The following is a 20780-nucleotide window of genomic DNA, read 5'->3' as shown; positions in this document are numbered from 1 at the left end:
TCACATGCAAGGCACTTCACACCACATGACGCAAACACTTTCCAGAAATCTACAGACAACAAATCCCACTCTACCCATCGCACTTCTTAAGCGATGAACCAATGTTCACTATCAAACGTGTTTTTAATTATCTATCAGAAGTTACATTTCTGAATCTCATATCGTATCATGCATAATCACAACCTGGCCCTCTACACCAGCCATCCTCATTGTCTTTATTTGTTTTCTTTTTGGTGCTATTCACTTCTAGTATTGACTTTATTATGTGGTAGCTAACCATCTTTTTTTTGGCGCTCTTTGCCCCAGTTGGCCTTGCGCCAATTAAAATGCAACCATCACCAAAATACGGCGGGAGGGGCGTTGTAAAAGAAACTCTCTACGAAGCAAGGAGGACACGCCGGTTCACCGGCGGAAAGTCATGACGAGGTGGAGCGGACCTCGCCGGGCAGCCGCTTACGTGTTTCGGGGCTCCGGAGTGCAGAAGCTGGTTGGCCAGGGGACTCGCGGCGACGGGCGAACTCGAGTGCTGAGCCAAGGCGTGGACCGATCCGTCGCGAGCCTACCGATGTACTTCCGCTAAAGCGCGTCACCCCCGGACACTTCCCCGCGTAGCACGTTCACGAATCTCCAGCCGACTGCACCAGACGACCGCTTGCGTCCGCTTAAATAACCTCCGCCGGCCGTCCCGTAGACCCACCCCGAAGTCTTACCCATTGTTCCTCCGTTCCCCCCTCTCGGGGCCCTCGGCAACTCGCCACGATCGTACGCGGGCGTCCGAGCTAGCGATCGTTACGGCACCCTCCGCACCTGCACGCTGGAATGCGGCACCTCGCATTGTCCTCGTAGCTGGCAGGGCGAAACAAAGGGCGTGAGCACAAAGCCGAAGGGGGGACACCGAATTCCTCAGCGAGGCGCAAAATGGCCGAAACCCGTCCGGGAGGCCGTCATGTCGGCCGTCCGAATATAAAAAATGGAGGGCCTGGCCTGCAGTTTGTGACAGGCGTATAGATTCGTACTGCAGGCGATAAAATCAGAAATACAAGCATGGATGGAGGAGGAGGGAAAACGTTTATTGAGAAAAAAAAAAACGGTGGGTGGCGTCCTCAGTTCAGGAGGCCGCGCGCCGCCGCTGCTAGCGTGGCCCGCTGGATCAGGCTGAGCTGCTCCTGCAGGTCCGAGCTGGTCAACGCGCATTCCCACTGCTCAGGGGTACGGGAAGGGAGGGGAACAAGGTGTTGAGGGCACAGGAAGACGAGGTGGGCAGTGGTGGCTGGAACTTGACAGTCCGGGCAGTTGTACTCGAAGCGTGAGGGGGAGATGTGGGAGAGGATGGTGGAGTTATAGTATGTGCCAGTTTGTAGTCTGCGCCAGATTCGTGATTCTTCGACGGACAGGGAAGAAAATGAAATACTTGGGGAACCGCAGAATGAATTTAGAGAAGACAGGCGATTGGATGAAAATTTGTTCGTGATAATGCATTGCATTGAAATTGCGAAAGCGCAGAATGGATCAATATGGATGACGTTCTTGGACATTAAAGCGGCATGTCACAACGTTAACAGAGAACGGCTGTAGAGAACGCTGAAACTTTACGGATTATATGTCGATTTATTACAGTTCCTTAAAGCAATCTATAAAGATAATAGACTGCACCTTACATGGGAAGCATAGAAATGCGACCAGCAGGTCAACACCAATAGGGGACTGAAACAGGGATGCCCTTTGAGCCTAATACGGTTTACGCTTTACATGGCAGCGTTGAAAAGAAACTGGAAGAAAGCCAAGTAGGGTTCAACCTATTTTTATAGGCTGCAAGGCGAAGTGCTACAACAGTGTATTTCGAGAATGTTATCCGCAGATGACATTGTTCTTTTAGCTGTTAACCAGACTGATATGCAACGTCTGCTAAATATTAGCGGCCAGGAAGCCATCAACCTCGGTTGAAATTTTAGCGCTGAAAAACCGGGAACAATGGATTTCAATCACACTACCACTGACGCAGTGTCTATTCAGCATGGCGAATTACCCAGAGTGAGGGAATATAAAGATTTGGAGTTTGAATAAACCAAGGGGATAACTACTTAGAACTAACGAGGAGCAACGTAAGGGTAAGGGAACGCGAAACGCAGCTATTATAAAGCATAAAACTCTCTGGGGTTATAACAAATATGAAGTATTGAGAGGAATGGGGAAAGCAGTAATGGTTCCGTGTCTCGCATTCGCGAATGATGTACTCTGCCTAAAATCAGACGTTCAATTAGGCCTACAAGTGAACCACATATTGGTATGCCGTTTGGCCTTTGGAGCGCACGGAAAAACAACAAAGCAGTGCAGAGAGCTTTGGGGAGAAGGGGGGGGGGGGGGGGGGGGGGGGGGGGGCTTCGTTTGACGTTCGAGAGGCGCAGAGTAAAATGTGTTTTCAGGGGAGGTTGAGAGCACTGGATCAATGTAGGTGGGCAGCTAAGGTGTTTAGGTACCGACACTGGAAAAGCGTGGACACGCAGTGGTTAAGGAAGACTACAAGCTAAGGGTAAATTACGTAAAGAACAGTGGAGAATGCAAAACAGCCCATGCAACCGAAAAAGAGGCAAGGGTGATTACAAACGGATAAATGGAAAAAAAAGGGAAGAAATAATGTCGTTAGAGATGTACCGGGCGGAGAAATTGGACAAAGAAAAAGATATAACAAAGGAAGATTTCTACGGTAATTCCCAGGGCAGTGCTTTGCTTTTTGAGGCTAGAGCAGGTTGCTTGCGAACTAAGAGCTTTGTGGGGAAGTATTCACAAAAAGATAGCGTATGCGTGGTCTGCGGAAAAGAAACAGAAACTTTGCAGCACATAGTGTTAGAATGCCAGGGAATCCATCCGAATCTACACGAGGTATATATTCGACTTCCGGAAGCCCTAGAATTTAAGAGTAGTGCAGAGGAAGTTAACTTCAAGGCTGTCGAGGCCACGAAAAAAACGATTACAGTGCTTGTGGACGAAAAGCAGAGAGGAGAATATTGCCTAGGACAGTTACCACCTGTAACAGGAAAAAAAAGTATTTTGTGCCTAATAAGTGTTTGTGCTTAACCTAGGAGCGGAGCTTGTAAAAAGGAAGAGTGTAAAATTTATGCATATTAGTCCTTTTTGGTTATATGACACGTCATCACCCCGATACAAAATGGAAACCAATAGTAACCATCAATCATCATCCCAACTTCAATATCATTCAAGAATAAGTTTACAGCAGTGTTACTTACAGCTATCCTCCAGCGCTGGTCGATGTCCTCCAGTGTATGCGTCGCGTCAAAACAAATTCTGGCTCCAGATTTTCGCGAATGCTGTGTACCTCTAGACCTAATTTTGGTGTATTGAGAACAAAATATACTGTTTTTGGTTGGTACGATACCACGAAGCCGAATTTAATTTCCAATAAGATGACTCTGAAATTACTCCGGGGTTCGTTTACTGTGTACAATTATGTGGCTGGCAGTTGTAAACGTTACCTAATTCCCATCTGCACTGAAATACATGGGCTTCTACTGAAGTGAAACGGACAGCCCCATGCCTGTCCCTTACAATATAAGTGTACTCCTTCGAAGTTTCATTTAGTTAGTTAACAAGCAAGCGTGCGCAATGGCTAATTTTATAACAAGCGTTTCATTCGTGCGTATAACCGTCGATTAAGGAAAAAAACACCACTTCTCACCTGCTGGTCTTTTGTAACCGCTTAGAAGGGCCGATGAATTTTCCGACAAGTCATTTGCTTCAGTTTCTTATCAGATTACTTCTAAAAAATACAAAACTGCTTGACTACTGCTAAAGTGCAAAGAATTCATTAAATGATATCTTCCTTAGTGAACGTGTGCCAACTCCCCAATCCGAACCGTCCAAGCACCATCGAAAGTTATCGAGATTAAGGGGAACCACGAAAAGGGGGAGTGCGAACCTCTCGGCCAACAGTTTCAAGTCAGTGTTTCCGTTTTCGATTTACACGCCGCGCTTTTCCGGAGGTGGTGTAATTATGCAAAGCTCTTTACAGCGGACGTTATTATAGCAAAGCTTCAGTGTACTATATTTGATCTACGAAGCCGAAACCTCGTACCCTCAAATTTTACTGATTTTTAATTCTCAGCAGAAGACGGCGCTTATCTATATAAAACGTTCTCTATAAAATTATAACCATTGGGGCAAAACCACCTCTTTCGTTTCGCCGAGTTTTATTAACATGTCAAAATTTGTTAGTGTGCATGAAGGCTGTGAAAGTCACGGAATTCCCGTTTGCTAACAATACAAGGCCACATATTTAAGAGATCTGGTTACAGGAAACGCCTGTAACACTTGTTTTGTCGAACTATCTGTGAACAAAATATGAGGCAATAACGCGCTAGGAAGGCTAAAATATGACAATTCCATCTACCTTTCTTAATTTTGCATATCAAAGTGTAGTTTTAAATAACATTGAGTGTTGATTACTACGGGTTTCTACGAAACGTAAATCGACATACCCATGTTTGTTCCCTGTTATATAGTTCTAGTACTTCCAAGTTCCTTCTACTAATCCGAAACTCAATCACAACACGCCCCAAATGCGATGTAAATAATACGTGCCAGTTTTGTAACTTCGTATTCGGTGTGGTTCCCTTCCTTTTCCGCGCAAATTTTCCTTAAAGTGAAAGTCTCCTACGTACAGGTCTCTTTTTAAAAATAGCATTCCGTTCATCTTTACCGTATTTCTAAAGTTTTACACATGTAAGCTGGGTTGCATGCCTTGAAGACTCCTTTCTCATTCTATGTTTTCCAGGGTATGGAAATCCAGGGGGATGCCGATATTTAACGGCTATACGACCAACACTCCATGATGGCCGTCCCAAATAAGTATGCCGTCAAAGATGTAGACGAGCTTCCCAACGGTTTGCTCTTGTCGTTTGAAAAGAAGCTAAAGCCGGAGCTCCTCTGTTGCACCTGCAATGCTGTGACACCAAAGGGTCTCAAAGATGGCCACGGACACATCTTCTGCCAAGCATGCGTCCTTGTTCCTATGGACATCACCAACTGCATATGGTCCTTCAGCAGGGGTCAAACCTACGCTATGGACGTAAGTGGTGGTATTTATTATGTTTTTTCCTGTATGTTTCTCCTGTAGCAGGGTGTTTTCTGAGTGACCACAAAGTTTGCACAGCTGTTCTGCCAATTTTATTTATTTGAGCAAGAACCAACCTTTTGGGAGATCCATAAGTGGACGTTTTCGAAGCTCTCTGGCTTGAGATGTTTAGGCCCTAGATTCGCATTTTAACAATAGTAATGTAGTTGACGGAAACGGCTGCGTTACAACTGTTGCGGGGTGGAGTCGTAGAGGGTTTGTGGAGTACATAATCACTTTTCTTTGCTTGTAAGTAAGAGGGACGTTTCAGAAAACATTGTGTGCTATAAGACGTGTCTGTCTTGTTATAAGACCCTATAAGACGCATTTTGCCGCGCCTGGGCAGTACGGCTGCACTGCACGCGGTCAGGCCACGATGTCACGTGCCGCAATGGCTTCGACGCGCAAAATTATTCAAGGTAAGGAGTGCTTGCACACGATAGGTGCATTACCGAACATGTACAAGAATGCATCAAGCGTGCACGTACGCGGGCCTTGTCTTTCTTCGAAAATATGTCGACCGAAGTTGGGTGTAGAAACCTCAGCTTCTACCATACCAACAAGTGCTCAGACCACGCCAACATGCGACTCCAGCGGGTAATGACGTTTGGGGACTGAAGAAGGTAGTCTCAGGAAGGCTACTTTACTGGTGATGCAGTGTTGTCACCCCTGGATACGCCGATTCTTCTTTGCTTAGCAATCGTGATCCTCCACGGGCTAATTAGGTTCACTGCAGGACGAAGGCCTCTCCCATTGACCTCCAACCACTCATGTCCTGTGCTACTCGAGCCCGTTCTTTGCCTCCAAACGTCGTTATTTCTTCCCTTCATCATGTTATTCGCTTTGGTACCCTTCTTATAGACCCGTTGCTAGGCTTCCACTGTGTTATCCTGATGGTCCGCCGGATGTCATTTCGCCTCACTATATCGCCATCCTAGGTCCAATTCCTTATAGATATTTGTACTATGATATTGTTACGAGATGGATTTATTTACAGTGAGGTTGGACGGTGTAGGACGAGCGTAGATGGTAGAGCGGTCCGTAAATGATGGGGCCAAGCCGGAGTGCAACCTTGTTCTCTTCTTTCTCCAACTCCGGTGATGATGCTGGCATGGTTGCAACCCCTGGCGTGTAATATTGGCGTAACATTTCCCCTGTCCCAGACGAAGCCCTCTGGGCAAGTTAACTTAAACTGCGTTCTTGGCAACGTTTTATGTGGGCAACATGCACCACTTGTGTCTTTTTGGATTGTCGCCCACTTGAAGTTAAGCGTGAAATAACATACGAAACATCGCTACAAACGGGCCGACGTAATGGGACAGAAGCTTCTCGGATAGCCCACGCTTTCGCAATGGCGTCCATAGCCACACAAAGTCACCCGGCGCGTACGTAACATCACGTCGGCGACTGTCAAATCGCTTCTTGGATCGCTGTTGGGACGCGAGAGTACGTAGACGAGCAAGTCGACGGGCATCTTCAGCTAGGCAGAGCATCCTCGCCAACGAGGGTTCGTCATGCAGAGAGAAAGGAAGCATGGTGTCCAGGCCGCTGCTAGGTTGACGGGCGTAAAGGATGAAAAACGGGCTGTAACCGGTGGTTTCGTGCTTCGCCGTGTTATATGCGTATGTTATAAATGGCAACAGCTCGTCCCAGTTTCTGTGGTCCGAAGCGACGTACATCGCTAGCATAGACGTCAATGTTCGGTTGGTTCGTTCCGTCAGACCATTAGTGTGAGGGTGGTATGGCGAGGAGTGGTGAAATTGTACGGCACAAAGGCGAAGAAGCTCTTCAACCACCGTCGCAGTGCATTGGCGCCCGCGGTCACTGATTATGACTTTTGGGGATCCATGGCGTAGCAAAACGTTCCGGAGCAAGAAGAGCGAGATTTCTGTCGCAGGTGCAGAGGGTAGGGATGCCGTCTCAGCGAAGCGTGATAAGTAATCCACGCATACAATAATCCAGCGGTTTCCGTGTGATGAGCGCGGGAAAGGTCCCAACAAGTCTATGCCAACTTTTTCAACAGGACGGTATGCCGGGTCCACAGGCTGAAGTCGGCCTGCTGGGACAGTGGTGGGATGTTTGTAACGTTGACATTGGTTGCAAGAAGCCACATAGCGCTCAATAGTTTTGCGCATGTTGGGTCAGTAAAAGCGTTGTTGGGTGCGGTGAAGAGTGCGGGCAAGCCCCATGTGGCCGGAAATTACGTCATCGTGCATAATGTTCAAAACAACGTTCCGAAGGAATTGTGGTACCACAAGAAGAATGCGCGAACCGACGGCGGAATAGTTCTTCTTGAAAATCAAGCCGTTGTGGAGGCAGAAACGGCTAGTAGGGTTCGACTCGGCTGAGGCGAAAAGGTGGTACAAACTCTTGTCCTTGCGCTGTTCTCGTTGAACACAGCTATATCGAGAAACGCCGTCTACACCGAGGCGAGGCACTCATCAAGGTTGTCAGCATCTGCGTCCGTTGATTGTAATGGCAGCCGGGAAAGGCAGTCGGCATCGGCATGCTTGCGGCCACTCTTTTACGACACCGTGAAGTCATATTCCTGTAGTCGGAGCGCCCAGCGTGCCAGTCGCCCACACGAATCTCGAAGATTGATGAGCCAGCAGACTGAATGGTGGTCTGTGACGACTGTGAAGGTATGTCCATAGAGGTGCGGGCGAAATCGTTGTGTGGCGAAAACGACCGCGAGTCACTCTTGTTCTGTGACTGTGTAGTTCCGCTCTGGCTTACTGAGAGTGCGGCTCGCATAAGCAATAACATGCTCCCCATCACCGTGTCGTTGAACAAGGACTGCCCCCAGTCCAATACCACTGGCATCGGTGTGCACTTCCGTTGGGGCTGCGGGATCAAAGTGACGAAGCACCGGCTCCGACGTCAAGAGATGCTTCAGGTGGCGGAAAGCGATGTCACAGTCAGAGCTCCATTTGAATGGGAGGTTCTTCTGGAGACGGCATGTGAGAGGGTAGGCTATGTCGGCAAATCCGGAATAAAACGGCGAAAGTTGGAGCATAGTCTTAAAAAGCTGCGGAGGTCCTTAACAGAGCACGGTTCTTTAAAGCGGCTGACGGCTAGAATCTTTTGCGGATCTGGTCGGACACCCTCTTTATCGACAACGAGACCGAGTACAAGTGTGCGCCTTTCGTCGAATCGGCATTGTTTCGAGTCTAGGATGAGACCAGCCTTGTCCAAACATTCCAAAACAGTGGCCAAGCGAGCGTTGTGCTCTTGAAAAGTGCGACCGAAAATCAAGATATCATCAAGGTAGCACATGCACACCTCCCACTTAAGTCCACGAAGGACAGTGTCCATAAAGCGCTCAAACGTGGCAGGGGCGTTGCAGAGTCCAAAAGGCATTACAATAAATTCGAAAAGTCCATCGGTCGTGACAAAGGCGGTCTTTTCTTTATCATCACAGGAATTTGCCAGTAGCCTGATCGTAAGTCAATTGTGGAGAAGTATGAAGCCCAATGGAGACAGTCTATTGCGTCGTCTATCCGGGGAAGTGGATATACGTCCTTCTTGGTAATTCGTTAAGGCGCCGGTAGTCGACGCAGAAGCGCCATGACCCATCTTTCTTTTTGACCAAAATCACCGGCGCCGCTCAAAGACTTGAGGATTTCCTAATCACGCCCTTCTGCAACAACTCGTCAACTTGTTCGTTAATGACTCGTCGCTCAGAAGGAGAGACGCGATAAGGCTTTTGCCGTATGGGCCGTGCTCTTCCAGTGTTAATTAAATGGTGGGTCCGTGTGTTCGGTATAGAAGAGCGTTGATGTTGGCGGGCGAAATAAAACACACCTGAGTTCCGCGTAAGCACTTGTACCAATGCGCGACGTTTTTCTGGGCCAAGGCATCCATTTACCATGCCCTCCAACCTGGCAGTGTCCACCGGGCAATTGTGAGAAGGGGAATCCAAAGTTTCTGTCAAAACCGCCACCGAAGAAGACGCAAATTCGGAGAATTTGGCAAGCTTCAGGCCACGGGGAAGCACGCCGGGCTCAGAAGAGTAGTTAACTGTCCACAATGCGGTGTATCCTTGGACAACTGAAACAACTGACCGTGGCACCAGAATGCCTTTTTTGGCACAATTCAGAGGAACTGGTTCGACCGATGCTTCAAAGCCGTCTACGTCAACTCCGGGGCAAAGAACAGAAACAAATGCCGCTGACCTCGCTGGTATGATGGTGTCAGCCAATACGCAGAAGGCACGGTTATCGGAAAAAGAGCCTTCCACAAGAGCAGGCAGCACGGTCCCATACACGTAAATTTCTCCATTGCGACAGTCAACGGTGGCCCCGCACTGCTTTAAGAAATCCAGACCCAAAATAACATCGTCCGTAGATCGCGGAAGCACTGCAAATTCCGCTATGAACGTGTGGCCACCAAACGAAACATTCACAGAGCAAACCCCAAGAGGGCACAGGCACTCACCACCAACACCCCAAAAAGTGACCATTCGGTCCCATGTAAACATAACTTTACGGCCAAGGCGGGCTTTGAAAGCTAAACTCATGACAGACACTTTTGCCCGGTATCAATCAAAGCCATTGTTCTGGTGTCTACCAATACTTCAACTGTGTTATTTAGCATAGATACAGGCGAAGGTATTTCCAATTGAGGCTGTCCGGTAAGAGGCATACTACGGGATGATTGGGCTGCGGCCTCACCTCCATTGGCCGCGCCGGCTAGTTTTCCGGCGGTGGCGACCGACGCCGGAAAGGTGAGGGTGAACGCCGCTGTCGTGTGCTGGGAGGTGTTAAACTCCGGTCAGATGCAGGCGAATCACAACGAGGCGGTGGCTGTTCCATAGGGCGTAGATACTGTGGCAGGGAAGTGTCGTAGCGGCCATTATTCCGAGTGTTGGGGCGGTTCCACATGGGCGGTTGCTCATACCGTGGTGCTCGACGGCGACGGCGGCAGAAGCGGAAAATGTGTCGCTCCATACCACAACTGTAGCAGGTAGGGCCACGCTCACGGCGGTCAGGGAAGTATTCCTCGTACACGTCGTCAGAACGAGGTTCAAACGTTGGACGCCGAGGACGCTGGTCATACGTTGTACGTTGGGAACGCTGAGACGCTGACAATGAGACGCTGAGACGGGAACACTGACATTTAGGAATAGAAAACAAGCTTCCCAGATCAGGGAAGAAGCTCGAGGAGATAATATTGTTACGCCAATATTACACGCCAGGGGTTGCAACCATGCCAGCATCCCAGCGGTTGTATCGGCTCACCCGTCGATAATGCTTCAGCCATTCCTCAACGTCTTCATCGGCGTTCCCAGTGAACATTCGGGGCTCTCGCGGGGGATGCCAGCCAGGCGTGGGGGCCGGCACAGTGTTCCCACCTTGAGGCATCGTAGGAGACAGTGGTGGCAGACCCGCGACACGTCGGTTACGGCGGATATCCTGGAGGTCCGGCGTGGTGTACCCCGCACCTCCACCAAACTGTTACGAGCTGGATTTATTTACAGTGAGGTTGGACGGTGTAGGACGAGCGTAGATGGTAGAGTAGAGCGGTCCGTGAATGATGGGGCCAAGCCGGAGTGCAACCTCGTACTCTTCTTTCTCCAACTCCGGTGATGATGCTGGCATGGTTGCAACCCCTGGCGTGTATTATTGGCGTAACAACATTATCTCCTTGAGCTTCTTCCCTGATCTGGGAAGCTTGTTTTCTATTCCTAAATGTCAGTGTTATCGTGATTGGTTTCTTCTTTATTAATGAGCGTTGTATTTCCGTGCTTTGTTTATCACTCTTTCTCACCTATACCGGTAGGCCTAACGTTATTTGGTTCCTATGCCTTGAATTTTGATACATTGAGGCGGTCCGAGCCAAGCCTTAACAGAGTACTGACATGAAATGTCTGTGTTACGTTTTTTACAGGTATAGGGGCCTAAGAGCCAAGAATCATAGAATGACACGTTGGATTGTCGAACGAAGCATATATAGTTAATTACAGATCTGTGTATTAGTATGAGTTTTGGTTTCGTTGAAGCGAACACCGATACAGCCACCATGACGGGAAGGCGCATTTGTCGGCACTGTTTTCGCCGCACCACCGCCAATGCTTTTGTGGTCTCTCAAGCACGCTCCTGAACGGACTGACCGGCCGCGATGGCTCATGACGTCAGTCAAAAAACTGTGATGTGATGGACAATGCGGAAAGTGTGCGCCAAGAGCCCCGTTGCCGCCTCATTATGTCACGGGAGGACTGATGTTAGCCGTTTAAGCGGAAGCCCATATTACGTCATGAGCTTTCTTGATGACTCGAATGAGCTTTCTCGTGCGCAAAAAGATTAAAATTGATTTAAAATATGTTCTACTAAACTTCCCAGGGGGAATATCCATCTACAAAGGAAGCTATTTAAATGGTTATATAATCTTTGGAATTTTTTCTCAATACTCCTTTAATATGTGTGCACGTCACTGCAACCTTCTCACCAAATTCTTAAATGTACACCCGGCGGCAAAATAAGCCCGTGCACGCGAGCGCGTGGCGATATGCATCGCCGCGCCATCTGACGTCGCACGTCTGCTGTCAAGACACCGACGTGTGCCTGCGCGTCCAACCCCTGTATACTATCCTGCTTTTTCCTTCCCTTCAAGTGGCAAAGCTGATAGCATTGAGCACTTGGCGCTAGGGTAATAATTTTATGCTGAACAAGTCTCAACATAGAGAAATAAAAAAAATTAGAAGAGAGGACACACGGCCTTATCGCGGCCGAATGGCCTAACTCCTGCTCCATCCGGGAGTTGGCGCAACTGGTAAAAACTATAGATTTAAAATTAAGCTAACACGTGATATTGTACCTTTAAAATTTTGTTACGCATTAGACTACACGCTTTTATTTATGTAACAAGTTGAATGGCTGTGAATGTAAATTTTCGTGGCTTCTTTGAGCGAAGCCTGGTCAAGCCGCGAGCGCAAGCCGCCATTTGGCTCTTTCGGCAACCTTTCGGCAAGCACAGCCTGCAAGTACACGCTGTGCTGCGATGACGTGCGTGGTAGATCAAATTGCACTGTAATCATTTTTGTTATAATCGGGCAGATAAAGTGTACAATGCCATGTTGAATACACATATGTAGGGTTATACGCCAGCATATGGCGGCACAGACATTTCTAACCTCTGTGATAGCACATGGTGGATTGCGAAACATGCCTAATGACCCGCCGCGGTGGCTCAGTGGCTAAGGCGTTGCGCTGCTGAGCACGAGGTCGCGGGTTCGATTCCCGGCCGCGGCGGCCGCTCTTCTGATGGAGGCGAAAAGCAAAAATGCCCGTGTGTACGAGATTTCGGCGCACGTTAAAGATCCCCAGGTGGTCAAAATTAATCCGGAGCCCTCCACTACGGCGCGCCTCATCGCCTGCGTTGCGTCGGCGCGTTAAACCCTACAATCAATCAATCGAAACATGCCTAATGTAAAATGGAGTGTATTAGCATTCCTCACTGCCTGGTTCCTGGGTGTGTGGTGCAAAGCATGGTAATGTCAAGTGCAGTTGTGCCTTTGTCCGCGGCACTTTTGAAATTTTGCTTGGCTGTGTTCGAAATGGCAAAAATGTGGCGCGTGGTCCCAGAAATGTTGTCGCGTTACATTATGGGACTATGTAATTTGCCACCACTATCTCATACACAAGAAGGATATACTGCTTCCCTGTTTCTTAGATTATATAGTTCGTATTGACAGCGAAATACATGAATTTGTGTGCCCTAATCGACCCTGGAACGTGTCTTTTGACTACGTACACGTACCTAAAATATCCCCGCCTGGCTCTTTGCCTTTAATGGGAAGGCGACGCTTTCGGAAGGTAACCCGGCTTCTTAGGAAAATGCACCCTTGCAAGGAACCAATAGGAAGTTAATTTTTTTCCTCTTCACGTTTTTGCTTGTGCATGTCCACACAAATGTGATTTCTCTTCAATTACTGCTACTGAATTGAAGTGGCCCCGAGGCAATACACCTCATTAGAGTTCGTCAGATAAGCAAGGCCTTCAAAGCCTTTTTGTAAACGGGGCGCAACTGTTTCCCTTCTTCCCGTACTAATTGAAGAAATTGCCAGGCTAAAAAAACTATCTGTGGTGGTTGTGGTCGTAAACAGTTGCAAGTCTCCCATTGTCTAGATTTTGTTATGGTAGATATTTTCGTATGACTGCAACGGCGCACAGAGTCTGACGGTGTCGTGGATACAAGTACAACTGTGGATGGCTGAATATTCTGGGTTTTCTGCATTTTTAATTACCGTGGAGAATAAACTCTTTGTGTGGTTGTGCTACCTTTACTTGTAATTTTTTTGTAATTCCTCGAAACGTATTTTCCTCTCACTACTGTGCATTCTCTCTGTTGTGGTGTATTACCCACTGTTTAGTATGATATGTGTGTTGCAAGGAAAGATGACAATTTGAACTTGTTCTTTCGTTTAGTGCAATGCAATAAATATTCTTCATTTATGACGTGTCTCTTTTATGTGGCTTGACAAGATGTGAACACACGACAGAATTGTTGACCAACTGTGAATGGTACTGTAAATTGCAATTTCACATATCAAAAAACAAAATGTGTTTGTTCTTTTAAAAGCACGTGGACACTAAGCCTGGGAATAATATATTCAAGTAAACACTAATTAATGCATGAAAGCGTACGAATACCGTACCACTGCCCGCCGCCGTGAGCAGCGCTTTCCAGCCATTCCAACTACCCACCAAAGTTGGTGTCCGCGAAACCGAAACCGAACATGAACGTACGAAAGTGAACAAGTACTTTGGCCACCCGTTCGGCGCGCTACATTACACCACAGTCATTCGGCCGCAGGGCTCAATGGGAGTGTCCAATCTTACTAGTATTTCTTTTTCTGTGGTCTCACTGGCACCCGTTTCTGTGGTGAACGACGAGGGCCAAGCGTGCTTTGCTCTATTTTCCTGGCTCTGATAAAGGACTCATTTCAACGAGGTCGCAATAGCTTAGCTTTAAAGGCGATAGCCTTTGTTCGGCTGCCTAACGCGAAGCGTTTGGTCTGTGTCCATGTGAAGCATTTGAACGTGCATTGCAGCCTATCGCTATTTTTGTCCTCTTTTGTTAAACCCACGACCACGCCAATCTCTGCTCGAGTTTCTTTCCGTCAATACCTGCTTTAGTACTTATGCAAGGTGACTTCTCAAGACAGTTTGTTCAAATATTTTGTTTCTGGCTTCAATTCCTTTCGTTTGGGTGTTCTCATTTTTAGTTACCAATCAACTTCATGTTTTAGGCAAAAATACAAACACCCGATAGGATAAGCACAGCTTCCACTGATGTCACAATAGCTGCCATGTTGGTGAACCACGTAAACGGCAAAAGGCAGTGAACTTTTCTGGTGCACTAAATCTCGAGCAGCACTAGGAAAGCTGCGAACAGTGCACAGGAAAAGGCGATGGGGAAGTCACGTGCAAGCGATGTATACGTGGTAAAATAGATACGGGCAAGACATGTTATCTGTTGGATCGGTGCAGAGCGAGCAACGCACACTCCGCCCTCGCCATCCGCTGCCGAAGCGTGTGCGAGGGAGGCATGTTGGCAAAGACAGTAACCCCTACGGCCAACGCTGAATGCGATGAGCTTTGCTGCTTGGAGAGAAAGAAAAGACAGGGTAGCGAGTATAGTGGGACGCGCACGCGTACATGGACGTCTCGACACCAGAACTACAACGTCAGATGTCGCCGCGATGCATTTGCCATGCGGTCACATGCCCGGCTTATTTTGCCGCCAGGTGTACGTTCTTGTAAAGAAACGACTCTGTATTTACCAACATATACGAGGTAGTTGCGGCACAATTACTAAATGCAGGTGTTAAGGCTGGCTAAGAGCAATAAGGCAAGTTAGATATTTCGCCTTCCATCGAACTCGCTTGCATACAGAAACGCGAATTGAAATTTAGTGCCTATTTCTTTATTTATTTATTTATATATTTATTTATTCAAAGTAACTTACAGGCAGCAGGGCATTGGGTAAGGGGGGCAAGTAGAGCAGATAATCACAAAATAAAAAAAAGTTTTACAATAACTAGAGATATATTACAGCAACAAGTCAGTGCAAAGAGAAAAAAATAATACCAGAACAGCAGCCATGTCAAGGGAAAAAATACAAGTAGTAATAGCATGTGAGGTAGCCTTGACAGCAAAAAATAGAAAAAGTAAACAAAAAAACCGTCTTGGTGCTCACAGAAAGAACCCACTGAACTATTTAGCAGCTCCTGTCGAAAGAAAATGTGCGAATATTTCTACAGTAATAATTCGGGCGTTTGCGTCGGAGCTTCATTTAAAATACTGAGGCTTTTCGCATATACAGAGATTCAGTCGTAACGACAAGCTTCAAAGGGAAAACGTGGTGATGTAATGGCATCGAAAGCGTGTTCTTCCGCGCAGGTCCTTCACACAATTTTTTTCTATTCCTGAAGCAGTTTAGGTGCAGATGTCTGCCCCTGTTTTGTATTTCAAGTCACTCACAGGAAGAGAACTTTTTGTAAAGTGGAATGATAGCTGTGACCACTTGTATAAAAATTAGTTTCAAATTTTGTTTAAAACTCAATAGCTTGTCCTGGATTTGCCAGACCACCTGAAGTATTTATTTGTTAGTTAAACTCTTTAGTCCTGTACATACCTCGGCAAAGTTGGCGCGGCTCACTCAAACTCACTCAATGTTTTTTTTCGAATCACTACTCACTCAAACTCAGACTCAATGCTGAGCAGCACATCTCCCCTCACTCAAACTCAAACTCGCATTGAGTGCGAAACTCAGAACTCACTCGGACTCAAAACTCAAAATGTACTCAAAATCAAAATGTAATCAAAACTCAAAATGTACTCAAACTGAAAATGTACTCAAACTCAATATGGACTCAAAACTCAAAATGTACTCAAACTCAATATGGACTCAAAATTCAAAATGTACTCAAACTCAAAGTGAACACAAAACTCAAAAGTACTCAAAACTCAAAATGTACTGACTCAAAATGTGCTCAAAACTCAAAAAGTACTCAAAGCTCAAAATGTACTCAAAATGGACTCAAAACTTAAAATGTACTCAAAACTCAAAATGAACTCAGAACTCAAAATGGGCTGAGAACTAAAAATGAATTTAGAACTCAAATGGCCTCACAACTCTCTCATGCTAGAAATTTACTCGGGGTCAGATGGACTCTGATTTCATTAGCAGTCAGTGTTTTCAAATTCACGCGTGGTAAAAATATTACGGGTGCAAATTCGTGAGCTCAAGCTCTTGCATTCGCCACGACATGACACCGTAGCTCCGGTGAGGTCGGAAACAATTTTTGTTGCAGATTTAATACAGCTATACCTGCTGCCCATGAAGAGTAGCGCTGGTTGGAAGCAATTGTACGCATATATTGGATACCAAACTCTTGATGTAGGCTCCGTGTTCGTGTTCATGACAGATGCGGTCCAGGCTCGATGGTGTGCTGGGTCTCCAGGTCGAAACAAGCAAGATTGGGTGAGGGGACGTGCGCTCACTGCTCCGTTCATTTATGTCGAAGCTGTTTAGGGTTACGGTTCCGTGCGTTCTTGCTCTGCATCCTGAAAAAACGCCTAGTGTCAAAGCGAACTGTCCCCGCGAATCTCTGAAGCGCGAGTCGTTCATGGATATACCTTTGCTGTTTTATTGCGTAGCATTCTTTGCCGAGTACACCCCTCCCCCAATCCCCGCCATGATTTTGTAACGCCCTGCATATACACAAAAATGCAGATATCACGGAAGTATAACCTGTAATCATTATAAAAGCGTAAATATAGAGAATTGATAAAACTAAATGTTAAAATCTAAAAAAAATAAGAAAAATATCGAAAATGGCGAACCGTGTAACACGGGAGTCATAGATCATCTCAGATTGGGTGAAACTGCAGAGAGGTGTCGCGCTAAAGAATATGGGGTATCAAATTGAGCGTATCGAGGAGGGAAATCATGTGGGACAAACAAAAAAGTGCCTCGTTGTTTGCTGAGGTACCTGTATTTGTTTTCACTAGCATTTGCTATGTGGGATGAGCTCTCGTAGCTCGGAAAAACACCACGCTGTCGTAAGTAATGACCCGCCACCGTACCCAGCCGCTAACTTCCAGCATGCACGCCCGTGTGTGTTTGTGTGTGTGTTTGAGAGTGCTTATGGCCAGCGAGTGCTTATGGCCATAAAAATTCAACAATAAACTAAAAAAAATTGGACACCCCCTCCCTCCCAACCGATCATGGAGATCGGGAATGGTGCCGTAGCCGCAGGTAACCTGAATTCCGAGCCCGCAGTGACGCATAAAACTTAACAGCCAACCCTAGCTGCCTGATAGGCTACTCATATGTACTCAAACTCAAAATGGACTCAAACTCAAATTGTACCGAGAACTCAAAATGGACTAAACTCAAAATGTACTCAGAACTCAAAATGGACTCAAACTCAAATTGTACTCAAAACTCAAAATGGACTCAAACTCAAAATGAACTCAAACTCAAAATGGACTCAGAACTCAAAATGGTCTCAAACTCAAAATGTACTCAGAAATCAAAATGGACACTCAGAACTCAAAATGGACTCGAACTCATAATGTACTCAGAACTCAAAATGAACTCAGAACTCAAAATGGACTCAGAATTCACTGGGTCTCAGGCGTACTCAATCTCAATCGGACTCAAACTCAAGCTCAAACTCACCACGCCACACTAGCCTCGCGCTCACTCAAACTCAAACTCACGCGTGAGTTTGAGTCCAAATGAGTCTCATTGAGTGGACTCATGAGGGAGTTCGCCGACCTCTGGTCCTGTATTGGCTGAGAAACAGGCTAAGCGCAGGTTATTGCTATTATAGCAAGGTGTATCCGTTTCTCGGTGCTAAACGTTCTCCGAATATGGCAACAAACACGTTCATGCACGTTTTGCCGATTTCATGTTTGACACACTGTCTTTACCTATAAGGAATTTGTCCAGCTAACACAGACTTAGCTGAATCTCTGCATACCAATGTGTCTTCAAGTTTGTGCTTCGTTAATCTAGTTACAGCGATCCCATTTTCATTTTCATCTCTTTGTCTCCTGGTTTCATTCTAGGTGTAGTCAGTCAATCCGCATTGCAATGCTCTGCTCCGTTCTCAACCTTTCAATAAAAAGCGTTCCTTCTACACTTTTTCGTACCACAGCGCTTACGAAACATTACCTAACAAATCATTTTCTTTATTTTTCTCATAACAACAGATGACTGCGAATGAAAAAGAATGGGAAATCCTGAAGAAGATGAAAGCCGCTTGCCCGAATGACAAGGCGTGTCCATTCACAGGGACCCTTGAAGATGTCCTGGTATAACTTTTGTTTTCTTATTGATAAACGTTTTGTCCCAACAAAAAGCCCTCGCCCACTCAGCCGTGATTGTGCATGCAAAATGGCAAAAGATGTCGGCGTTTAGTGGCCCGCCTATCTGGCGCCCGTATTTTCAGTACACTGTTCGATGTTTTGTTCATTTGCTATTTTTGAATTACGATTGAGTTCCAAATTGTTTAATAGTCAATATAAACACACTCGTGGACCGGATAACATATAGGTGGAAAGCCTTAATGACTAATTCCTGCACTTTTACAGTGCTTTGAGATTTCGGGGTGGGAATTACCAGTACTTCACTAACAGGTTATCCTAGAACAACTAATGGGTGACGGCTCGTTTCTTCCGTGTTATGAAACAGGCCGAAAAACTAACGTGTGAATCATGTGCAGAAGCAGTAACCAGAGGACGAAGTCTTGAGAAGAGGGGCGCCCTGAGGCAGTGTCGCAAATTGCATGAAGTCGCTTCGGCGGCACACTTGCAACGACCGGTAGCGCTGTCAAGCAACATTTTGCTTCCTGCAATAACACCTCACCACAGAATCGTTTTGGTAGACATATGCCGCCTGTACAAAAGCGTCGGTCGTTTCATAGTACCCTCGAGTGCAAGATACAAACGTATGGCAATCCTACAACTGCAGCATTGCATTACATGCATAATTGAACGTTTTCTTCACTAAACCCTACCTTTATTGCATTGAAGTGGTCATGAAGGCCGCCACCAAAAAGGGAAGCACTAGAAAGTGTATCTAGCGGTGCTGTCACCGTCGTACTGCCGACTTCGATTGCTATTATATGTTCGAGCGCCCCCGACAAATTTTGGGGCACGGAAACAAAGTATGAGAATGGGCTCACGAATAATAACAGAGGCAGGGGGCTCACCATTCAGGTTCAGTTCTTCACGCATCAGTGAATGTATTCAAAATGGGGGTTCATCTGCAACTCCGTAGCCTGCTTTCGCAAGATGAAGGTGGTCCATGACCCCGTAGGTCGCATTTGCAGGGACCGGGTTACCTATGGCCTCGTAGCCCACATTCTCTGGTACCAGGTGGCCCAAGACACCGTAGCCAGTGTTGGCAGGCAAAGGGTGGTCCACGGACCCATATCCCGCATTGTCAGGGACCGGAAGCTTAGAAAACCGTAGCCAGTGTTGCTGGAAGCGATGGAAAGGCACCGCTTAGCTCAATGCCGTCGGTCTTGAACTACATAATCTGTAGTCAGCGTGTGCTTTACAGGCAAGGGGGGGTGGCGGATTCCAAGAACGCCTCGTATGGCGGTGGAGGCACGGATTCGACGGCTGCGAGCAAGCCCTCCTGAATGCAATTCCTTTATTGCAGAGAAATCTGCAAACATAAATGTTTCGCATAAAGCGAAGATTGGAGGGTCGTAGAAGTTTCTCTACGAGCTCTGGCTTTGGCGTTAGCAGGCTTGATCGGTGGTACAAGTCCTGCAAAGCTCGAACTTACTCCAGAGGTCTTTCGTTACGATGCTGTGTTCCGAGGCCAAGTTCACAGATTGTACGGTATTCATACCTGAAAGTACGAGTTTGTTGCGGAAATGCCTGCAGAAGTCGGACGAGTTCTGAAACGGAGACCGCAGGCGCCAGCAACATAACGCGGATCCATGAAATGTCGCCGGCAGAACACGTTTGAGCATGTGATTCTCCGATGCCCCGACAGCTGCGTTGCACGCCGTGGGGTTCGAGAAGGTCCGCACGCTCGGCTGGTCATCGTTGCTGCCGTTGTGTGGAATCCTTGCTTGTGGTGTTGGAGCGTAATTTTACAACACTGGTGGTTTGTGACAACGTCACAAAGTCTGGCAACCTTACCAAGTTCATCATCTGCATTTCCCATCACTGTCATTAAAAACAAAAAAATACAGCATCAAAAACAAGGAATACGAGCTATTTCGAAAGCACAACAAAGATCTCTCGGAACCACCGCTAAAACATAACACAGAAGCCGGTTGCGGAACACCGTTGGGTGGCACTGAACAACCCGCAAGCAGCGCACACTGAATAAGTGGTTCAACTAGGCAGCGGATTTCACGCAGCTCAGACAAATTGAGGCCGGACGGTTGAAGAGAGGCGCCAGCCACGGTAGTCGAAGACTGAGTTGTCCTTTCCGATGGTCGATGGTGACGTGTTTATAGCCCTCCCAGACTGCCGGAATCTGCTATGGAGGATGCTCTGATCAGGAACCATGCGTGAAGACAAATACCGTGGAGAACGGCTCCCCTGGCTCGAATTGCGGGGTGGTAGTTCGGTGCTACAAACGATGTCATGATACCGGGAGATCCATGGAGAAG

At 47.0% G+C, this 20780-nt stretch overlaps 1 protein-coding gene across 2 annotated transcripts in view; it reads left to right on the top strand.

The window, feature by feature from the left end:
- The window catches only part of LOC144141025 (TNF receptor-associated factor 5-like), a 148627-nt gene that overhangs the window by 30518 nt on the left and 97329 nt on the right, over positions 1-20780 (top strand). For both annotated transcript variants that reach the window (XM_077672510.1, XM_077672511.1), the window contains exons 2-3: positions 4790-5083; positions 18355-18456. In XM_077672510.1, coding sequence (XP_077528636.1) covers positions 4844-5083; positions 18355-18456 — 342 coding nt within the window. In that variant the 5' untranslated portion in view covers positions 4790-4843. The remainder of the gene's footprint in view (positions 1-4789; positions 5084-18354; positions 18457-20780) is intronic.

Source organism: Haemaphysalis longicornis, unplaced genomic scaffold (assembly GCF_048455015.1).
Source record: "Haemaphysalis longicornis isolate Haplotype H1 unplaced genomic scaffold, Haemaphysalis longicornis Haplotype H1 scaffold_6, whole genome shotgun sequence".
Taxonomy (NCBI): domain Eukaryota; kingdom Metazoa; phylum Arthropoda; class Arachnida; order Ixodida; family Ixodidae; genus Haemaphysalis; species Haemaphysalis longicornis.
This window is presented reverse-complemented; position numbering and strand designations above follow the sequence as displayed.